General features: G+C 38.7%; 1 protein-coding gene across 1 annotated transcript; it reads right to left on the reverse strand.

The window, feature by feature from the left end:
* Nucleotides 1–581: 581 nt before the first annotated feature.
* Nucleotides 582–4,114, reverse strand: LOC307133723 (uncharacterized protein). The gene is made up of 4 exons (XM_079828945.1): nucleotides 4,055–4,114; nucleotides 3,294–3,556; nucleotides 3,058–3,153; nucleotides 582–1,122 (listed from the first exon to the last, which is right to left on the reverse strand). Exons 2-4 carry the CDS (start codon nucleotides 3,327–3,329, stop codon nucleotides 832–834), a joined length of 423 nt encoding a protein of 140 aa, XP_079685071.1. The 5' UTR covers nucleotides 3,330–3,556; nucleotides 4,055–4,114; the 3' UTR covers nucleotides 582–831.
* Between the last annotated feature and the right edge of the window lie 6,003 nt (nucleotides 4,115–10,117).

A 10,117-nucleotide genomic window follows, 5' to 3' on the forward strand; every position in this document is an offset into this window, starting at 1 on the left:
CCTTTATCCAACTTGTTCTCGACTTCCGTGTGTGTCTCCACGACGCATGCGCGAGAATATGAGCAGATCCGGCGTTCGGGAATCCATGAAATGCACACTTAAGCCCCATTTTGAGAACTACGCCGAGACCTAAAACACGATCAATGTAGAATTCAACAGCTGAGATACGCACGTCTTCCTCTGCTCGTAAACAAATCGCTTCTGGGTCATCTGTCCGAACGCCGGATCTGCTCATATTCTCGCGCATGCGTCGTGGAGACACACACGGAAGACAAGAACAAGTTGGAAAAAGGTGTTATTTTGAATTTTTTTTGCGCACAAAAACTATTGTCGTCGCATCGTAAAATTATTGTAGAGTCACTGTGGTGAGATGGACTTTGTAACGACGTTTTTAGTGCCTTTTATGGGTCTTGGGAGTGTAAATGTACTGAATGCCAATGGAGGCCTATCTGAAGCCTTTCTCAGCCATCAGCTTTACACTAAAATATCTTCATTTGTGTCTGAAGATGAACGGAGGTCTTACGGGTGTCCAATGACATGAGGGTGAGGAATTAATGACAGAATTTTCATTTTTGGGTGAACTAACCCTGTAATATTCAGATCAATAAGTTGTACCATTTAAAATGCAAACATGAGAAACTGAAGTCGATTTGAAAGGCAAGACATCAACTAGCCTACCCAATGTAAACTTTTATATTAATACTTTTAACAACATTCGAGTCATGTTACTGGGCACCACAAACGCATGCAAATGTTTTAACAGACATATGCATGTGCCTAAATACAACACTTAACGTCGCCTACACATTTTGTAACAGCTCATTTTTTAGATTAAGTAGACAGGTGGACAAATTTCAGTGGTTTACCATCAAGACCCATCAGTACTTTCTGGACGAAGCTAGAAGTAAGAGTGAGTTTCCTGGGGTAGTCCAAACGCAATATATAGATCAACCCAAACAACAATGCATCGGCAAACCTGGGGCTATCACTCATCACAACATCATCTTCCACCACAATAGCAGTGCTTGCAGGATTGAAATGAACTGGACTAGTCGTGCCTCTGTTGACCATGACAAGAGCAACAGGACAGTCTGTGATGTCTGGTTTATCTGACACCTCCATCTGGAAGAAGCACAGAGGTTTAAGTTTAACTTAGTACATTAGAAGTAGACAATAGCATTTATATTAAAGATGAGTATTCCACAGGTCACTGCTCAACAGGCAATTATATAGGTAGGTGAATATTCTTGCAATGTATATCATTTAAATGCTGGGTACAGTACCTGCCAAAAGTTTGGTAACATTAAATTTTATGCTTTTGAAAGAAATCTCTCATGCTCACCAAGGCTGCACTTATGTAATCAAAATACAATAATAATAATAAAAAAAAAACATTAATTATATTGTCAAAATTACAACAAATTTAAAATAACTTTTCTATGTGAATATATAGTAAAGTGTAATTTATTCCTGTGATCAAAGCTGAATTTCAGCATCATTACTCCAGTCTTCAGTGTTACATGATCCTTCAGAATTCATTCTAATATGATGATTTGCTGCTCAAGAAACATTTATGGATTATTATCAATGTTGAAAACAGTTGTGCTGCTTTACATTTCTGTGGAAATTGTGATACTTTTTCCAGGATTCTTTGATAAAGTTTAATGAACAGCATTTATTTTGTATTTATTAATTTTGTTTATTACATTTAAGAAATATAAATATTTGTTACATAATGTCTTCATTGTCAATTTTGACGAATGAAACATCCTTGATGAATAAAAGTATATATTTTTTTCTCCCTTTTTTTTAATAATATTAATACGTTTCTTAAAGGATTACTTCACTTCAAAATGAACCTTTCCTGATAATTTCTTCGCCCCATCTCATCCAAGATGTTCATGTCTTTCTTTCTTCAGTGGAAAAGAAATGAAGTTTTTTGAGGAAAACATTCCAGGATTGTTCTGCTCATAATGGACTTCAATGGGAACCAACGGCTGAAGGTCCAAATCACTGCAGTTTCAGAGGAAGGGCTTCAGAGGCTCTGCACGATCCCAGACGAGGAATAGGGTCTGATCTAGTGAAAACATCTGCCATTTAACAAAAAAATATATATTTATATACTTTTTAACCTAAATTGCTCATCTTGCGCTGCCCTGCGACAGCACTGATTGCGTAATCACGTTGGAAAGGTCACACTAGACATAGGTGGAAGTACCGCCCCAAGCGAACATGCGAAGACTAATACAAACGGACTTTACAAAAAAACACCTCCATCTCCAACTTCAAATTGTCTGTCATCGCTGTGTTACCTTTTTTTGCTAAAGGATATTTGTATTAGTCTTCATACAAGCACTTTGTAAACACGGGGCGGTACTTCTGCCTACGTCTAGTGTGACCTTTACAACGTGATTACGTAATCCATTCTGTGTCACAGGTCAGCGAAGATGAACAACTTAGGTTAAAAAGTATATAAATGTTACATTTTATTTTGAAAATGTGGCGATGGTTTGTCTAGATCAGACCCTATTCCTTGTCTGGGATCGTGCAGAGCCTCTGAAGCCCTTCCTTTGAAACTGCATTGATTTGGACCTTCAACCGTTGGCTTCCATTGAAGTCCATTATGTGGAGAAAAATCCTTGAATGTTTTCCTCAAAAAACTTCATTTCTTTTCCACTGAAGAAAGAAAGACATGAACATCTTGGATGAGATAGGAGATAGTTAATTATCAGGAAATTTTCAACTAATCCTTTAAAGCAGCAAAAATATTAAAATATTTTCTGAAGGATCATGTGACACTGAAGACTACAGTAATGATGCTGGAAATTTTAGCTTCAAATAAATGCAGCCTTGTTGAACCTAATAGATTTCTTTCAAAAACATTAACACATTTCAATGTTTTAAAAATTTCATAGGTACTATTACATAATTACCAGATCACTGATAGAGATTTTTATAATAATACAAATAAAAACAACAATAATAATTAACAAAGCTGAACAACCAACCTTCTAGCAACCTGATCCTAGCAAATCTGTGTATGCACTGAATACTTACATTCCACGTCTTAAAGAACTGTAGGTACTCCTCGCGTAGGTATACCGGGATCGCATGAAGGACTAAAGTGTGCTTCATGTTGGCGTCATGAAAATCCTTGAAAACAAGTGAAAATTAACACAAATAAGCCAACTTTTTCAATTTTGAATACAATGAAGAAAATGTCTTCTAGTTACTGTTGACAAATTGACACAGCAGTCCCTATCAGAACCTTATTTGGACCATCTTTAACTTACCTGAACATCATAAACACTTAGGATGTCACGCAGCATCTCTGTCTGAACAAGGCCATGAGTTGCGGTGTGTGTCGGTTGAGCTCAGCATAGAACTGGTTCCGTAGGTTGACATTTGTGATGCGTTAAAACTCAGAAAACCTAGAAAAACAAAAGTTATGCACAGAATTGTATAATAACAAATATAATGAATTTAGAAAAAAGAAAGATGAGTGTTTTGAGGCTCTATTTGGCAAGCATCAATCTCAGCAAGCATCCAGTTCAAACTGCAAGAGAAGAAAAAAGTTATAAGTTTACAACAAGTATTTCCAGGCAGTCAAATTGCACTAGTTTACTTAATCCAATATCGTGTTAACTTCATGTCAATGTATTTTCCGTGGACATTAAGTTGCTTCTAATTTATCCAGTAACATTAGTTCATTCCCATGCATGTAACGTTAGGAATACAATCACATTTACCATATCAGGGCGCTTAACATTACCAAAACAGCATCAATACACTTTCAAAACGTAAAACCACCGTTGACTGAAAAGAGTTAACGTTAACAGTTAAGGTTAAAATGATTGCCCTGCTTGCTTGACGTTAACATAGTGGCGCTAAAATGGCATTCAAAAAGTGCGCGAAGCACAAGGCGACTGCCTCGCTTCACAAACCTTCATAAAAGTACCACATCCCAAACGATTCAACATGTCATTCTTTACATATTCTTGAAACATTTAAAAAACAATTGAAAACACGTTCACAAGTTGTTCGTTGTACTTACAAGTTGTTTAATGTGTTAACTTCCTTCGAGTGTCCGCCATGTTGAATGGATTCTTCGAACGTCGATCGGAGCAACGCCCAACGATGTGACGCAGATGACGTCATTGCGCTGCTCAATCAGTTTATTTAAAAATATTATGTACTTTAGTGAAGTTTACTCAAAAGTAATGAATCACACAAAATTAAAACTACACTACTCATTCAGAAAATGTTAAAGTTTTAACTAGCATTAACTATTAAACAGATTTTAATTTTATTGTCCTCACATTTTTTAAGTTAGTAGTACTGTTCGGGTTTACAGTGTACAAAGCATATTTATATATTGTCTCTTTGGCTATTATTAGCAACAGTCACCTTCTTTTCTGACCATTATTTATTAACACAGCATGTGTCATGATGATCACAGACACAGAGGTGTCCAACTGATTGTTTTCTTTAACCTGTCTCATTCACATCATCATTTCTAATTATTTTAATTTTTAATTAAATTTTTTGGACTGAAAATGTTGCTTTCTGAGTGAGTGAGTGAGTGAGTGAGTGAGTGAGTGAGTGAGTGAGTGAGTGAGCAAGCAAGCAAGCTGTTTACTCTGTAATTACTTTGTCCATTTTTAAAGTGTGACTTATTCAGGCTTATTTGTGCACCTATTGCAAGCATTATTTAATCGATAAGGTAATCAGCCAATATAGTGATGAAGAGAACAAAATACCCGGGTATTATTGTAACAGATTTCACCCAACACCACAAATGAACCACTGACACCAGGCTCTTCGGAGGAACACGTCTGCAGGCTATTAAAGACAGGACAGGAATTAATATGCATCAACACACACTCTCAGTTCTGTGGTTTCTGGCTCACTCAAATGCAAAACTGTGCTATACAACATTTTCTAATTCAATACAATACTTTCTCTTTTCATTCGTTTTCTTTCAAAACATGTACCAAAAATTACATAGGCTACAACACATCTTTTAGAAAGACATTAAATAAAATGTCAAAAATCATTGTAATATGCTGATTTGATACTCAGTATACCTAGTTAATCACATTCAGCATTACACATTTAAATTATTTCAATTCATCAGGTTTTTTATTATTATCAGTGTTGGAAACAGTTGTGCATAAATAACGACATTCGGACACACCAAGTGACACAATATTTGACAAAATTATGTCATCCACCAATACTGATCCAAAATCTTGAAGTTATCTGTTATGTTAACACTTTACTACAGAGCTCATGTGCAACATACCTGTCTCGATTAAATCCAAAGTTGTTAGCCTAGAAATCTAGGCGGACCGTAGCGGCAGCAAATATAATTCTGTCAGGACCACTATTGTTAACGATGATTGATTGACTATTAGCACATACTGTAGTTTGGATTGCCAGTATGGTTCTGTTCTGGGCAAGAACTCCCTGCGCATCCATGTAGTCTAGCATGGATAAGAGCAGGGAGAGCAGCAATAACCCCTTTTAGCATAAACAGAACAGAAGCAACAATGTTACAGATATCATTCATTTTGATATTAAATGTACAAAATAATTTAGGAATTTAGTCTGATTCAAGGGGAATTAGAATACCAAATCCTGACTGGACAAGAGGAGGAGCTGGAGATGGAGGATGGTAAATGAGAGAAACGCGATAGCAGCTGATAGTACTGAAGGAGTTTATATACACTCACCTAAAGGATTATTAGGAACACCTGTTCAATTTCTCATTAATGCAATTATCTAATCAACCAATCACATGGCAGTTGCTTCAATGCATTTAGGGGTGTGGTCCTGGTCAAGACAATCTCCTGAACTCCAAACTGAATGTCAGAATGGGAAAGAAAGGTGATTTAAGCATTTTTTGAGCGTGGCATGGTTGTTGGTGCCAGACGGGCCGGTCTGAGTATTTCACAATCTGCTCAGTTACTGGGATTTTCACGCACAACCATTTCTAGGGTTTACAACGAATGGTGTGAAAAGGGAAAAACATCCAGTATGTGGCAGTCCTGTGGGCGAAAAATGCCTTGTTGATGCTAGAGGTCAGAGGAGAATGGGCCGACTGATTCAAGCTGATAGAAGAGCAACTTTGACTGAAGTAACCACTCGTTACAACCAAGGTATGCAGCAAAGCATTTGTGAAGCCACAACATGCACAACCTTGAGGCGGATGGGCTACAACAGCAGAAGACCCCACCGGGTACGACTCATCTCCCCTACAAATAGTAAAAAGAGGCTACAATTTGCACGAGCTCACCAAAATTGGACAGCTGAAGACTGGAAAAATGTTGCCTGGTCTGATGAGTCTCGATTTCTGTTGAGACATTCAGATGGTAGAGTCAGAATTTGGCGTAAACAGAATGAGAACATGGATCCATCATGCATTGTTACCACTGTGCAGGCTGGTGGTGGTGGTGTAATGGTGTGGGGGATGTTTTCTTGGCACACTTTAGGCCCCTTAGTGCCAATTGGGCATCGTTTAAATGCCACGGCCTACCTGAGCATTGTTTCTGACCATGTGCATCCCTTTATGACCACCATGTACCCATCCTCTGATGGCTACTTCCAGCAGGATAATGCACCATGTCACAAAGCTTGAATCATTTCAAATTGGTTTCTTGAACATGACAATGAGTAGCCTGACATCGTCATACTCAATTCTAGTCAGAATATGAGTCTGATACTGCTCCGTTGGGCTGTGATTATGGGGTGTGTTTCAACCGAACCAGGAAAGACCTCAATTGGATAGACCTACAACCAATCAGAGCAACGGAGCGACGCATAACGTTAGTTGTCAAATGTCAACAGAACTCAACTGCACTGTGTTGCCAAGTCCACGGGTTGAAGCGACCCCAATTATGTGATATACAGACCCAGGAAAGGTTAATTTTAGCAGGCAGCCCTGCCAAAATAACACATATTTTATCCCCCAAATGCCTTTTTCCCCGGAGAACCCCCCTGGAAAGCTATTGGGCTTGTTTTTGGCTAGTTTTGAGGAACGTTAGCAATTGGGCGGGTTTCGTTGTAAAAACTTGGCAACCCTGTCTGCACGCACGCTGGAATAAGTAGCCTAACGTTAGAAGAAAAAGATGAGTGTAAACGATCTTTGCCGGTGTTGTAAAAAAAGAATTTAAGGATACACAGAGTACTTACCAACACGATCATCATTTCTGCGAGAAATAGTAAAGGTGAATGTATATATGAACAAGTAGGATTAGAACAAATTCAACCCAATCGCTCTTTGATGACGTGGATGATTACGTTACTGTTTATCATCTGTCCATCATCGTCTAAAGCCTGCCCTGACAATTTCATTGGTCCGAACAGTTTCTGTTCGGGCATAATTACTTCTCTCTTGAGCAAGTCCAGACCGAACTGCCCGAGTAAAAATGTTGTGGGCGGGGCTAAGTTCGGCTGGCATCCAGGCTAGACAATGAGTTCACTGTACTAAAATGGCCCCCACAGTCACCAGATCTCAACTCAATAGAGCATCTTTGGGATGTGGTGGAACGGGAGCTTCGTGCCCTGGATGTGCATCCCACAAATCTCCATCAACTGCAAGATGCTATCCTATCAATATGGGCCAACATTTCTAAAGAATGCTTTCAGCACCTTGTTGAATCAATGCCACGTATAGAATTAAGGCAGTTCTGAAGGCGAAAGGGGGTCAAACACAGTATTAGTACGGTGTTCCTAATAATCCTTTAGGTGAGTGTATGTATGCTGTGATAGACGTTGTATTCCTATAGGTAGACGTGATCAGCTGACAGTCAGCTGATGCAAGCTTGACTAACATTACCTGCCAGAACTGACGCTATACGCTTGATTTTGCAGCCAGGGCCGTCTAGCAACTCTCCATTGGCTTGCGAGCTGGAAAAACCAAACTCCAGTCAGGCCAATCACATCGTGTATAGAGTCGGTGGGCGGGCTTAATATAAGGACGGCAGAGTTGCGGCTGTTCCGCATGCTATTTGAAAACAAAGCAGCTGGCTTTGTCCGCGACTCTAGAAGACTTGGAGTTAAGCTTTTCTTTGAGAAAAGAACAAAGAACGGTACTGAAGTCATTCTTAAAAAAATGAAGATGTGTGCGGAGTTTTGCAGACCGGATATGGCAAAAGTTTAATCTATCAACTAGCTCTGCTTCACCTTCTTCATTGCTCTGGTTGGTTGTAGTGTTATCCTATTGCATGCAGAGGGAATTTGAAAGACAACCGTTTATCCCGCCCCTTGGATTGAGTTCTATGGTGTGTTCCCAGACCCAACATCTTGATGTGGTCAGGCCACAAAGTTGTTCTAACGAGAGGGCGATGCGATTGGGCAAATCAGTAAGTGGAAAGGACATCACTCAAACATAAAACTCAATATATTATTTTAAAACAAAAATGAACATATTTCCCATATTCTTATAAGGATATGAATGGCAATATGCTCACAGAGACAAAAATAAAATAGAAGTGTGTTTTTAGTTGCCAGGGCAAGACAACCCTATACAGCTTCCCAAAGAATCCAGCGGTAAGGGAACAGTGGATGGAATTTTTTTTTTTTCCGGAGCAGCAACGGAGTTGTGCAAGGGTTTTTGTTTGTTCCCTGCATTTCGGCGACAATTGTTTTTTAAACAAGGCCCAGTTTGACGCCGGATTTGCAGGTCGTCTAATGCTGAAGGATGTAGCGGTCCCAACGATAAAGGTTCACGGTCGTGTTTTGGAACCGCAGGCGGGGAGAAAAACTGCTTCAAATGTCTGTGTTTTGCACATCAAGTAAACAACATGATCACGTATAGTTAATTTATCAATGGAGCATGCATAATTTACACAAGCCACTAAGCACATATATACGTTATCGTTACAGTACATACCACTGCTGTAGTCATTGTTGCTGCTGCTCCTGTTCAATTTCAGCCTCCGGATCAGATTCTGGATCGTATGGCTGAATCTGATTGATAGCCATGGTTTATATAGGATAAAGTTTCCCCCCCCCACATTTAAGGATGTCACAGATTTCAGACTCTCTCAACGCAATAGCTGTGTGTGCTCGTGATTCTTTAGCTCTGCCCACACGATACGCCTCCATCCGCTCAGTTTTAGTCGGAAAGACCAAGTACAGCGTATCTTTCTTTTATAAATATAATAAAACTAAAGACTTTTTGGAGATATAAATGCTGCAATACTACTCTATAGGTACTCAAGATTGACATGAGATTGACAGAAACGGAGTGTGATACCCCCCCCCCCCCCTTGCCCCATGATATCAAAATGTATGTATGATGTTAGCCTTTATTGTTACAGTATCTATGAGCTAGTGTGCTCCTATACAATGGCAAAATTCACATTTAGAAGATATAAGCATTCACAACTTACAGTCTCTTACTTCCGCCAATATGGATCAATGATTATGATGACATCACTCTGCACTTGAGCCTCTCATCAGATAGTTGCTATGGCTACTTACATCCCCTTAAAGTTACCTCCTTTTTTGGAACCGAAAGTTGAGGTTATCCGCTTACTCTTAAACATACCCAGGTATGCCACATAACCTGCTTTCTGGAATACCCCCCAGGTGTCATCACTAGTGCTCAATCATCACTCAATTGATCGCAAGACAAAGAACTGAGGAAAATTAAGGGTACGTTTAAACGACAACGGTGTACTAAATTTTTTTTACGTTTTTACTTCACATTTTTCGTGTACAGACGACAATGTTTCACTGTAAAAAATAAAAGGGAAAATGTACTGGTAATTTTCTGCCATGACATCCAGTAATTTTATGGACATTTCCGTTAACCCTATACACAACACAATGTAATGCATATTTTAAAATACAGGTAAAACACCTGTAAAAAAACATAAAGGAAAATTGCTTCATATTTATACGGCACATTGTGCCCTATTTTTACGGATTTATTTTAATAATAATAATAATAATACATTTTATTTGGCCGACGCCTTTCTGAGTACCCAAGGACATCTTACATATATCAACAGTCATAAAAGAATGAAATACATTAAAATACATTACATTCATAGTAAAATATGTACCAAATAATATAAATCTGATTAGTGCTAAAAGCGCCAAAATA

The sequence above is a fragment of the Gobio gobio genome, assembly GCF_949357685.1.
Source record: "Gobio gobio genome assembly, chromosome: 11".
Taxonomy (NCBI): Eukaryota; Metazoa; Chordata; class Actinopteri; order Cypriniformes; family Gobionidae; genus Gobio; species Gobio gobio.

Excerpts from the sequence above, each read along its gene's own strand:
- LOC307133723 (XM_079828945.1), bottom strand. The coding sequence starts at position 3,329 with ATGCTGCGTGACATCCTAAGTGTTTATGATGTTCAG. Across the intron at positions 3,154-3,293 it reads TAAGTGTTTATGATGTTCAG|GATTTTCATGACGCCAACAT; the intron begins GTAAGTTAAAGA and ends CTTGTTTTCAAG. Across the intron at positions 1,123-3,057 it reads AGTTCTTTAAGACGTGGAAT|ATGGAGGTGTCAGATAAACC; the intron begins GTAAGTATTCAG and ends TGCTTCTTCCAG.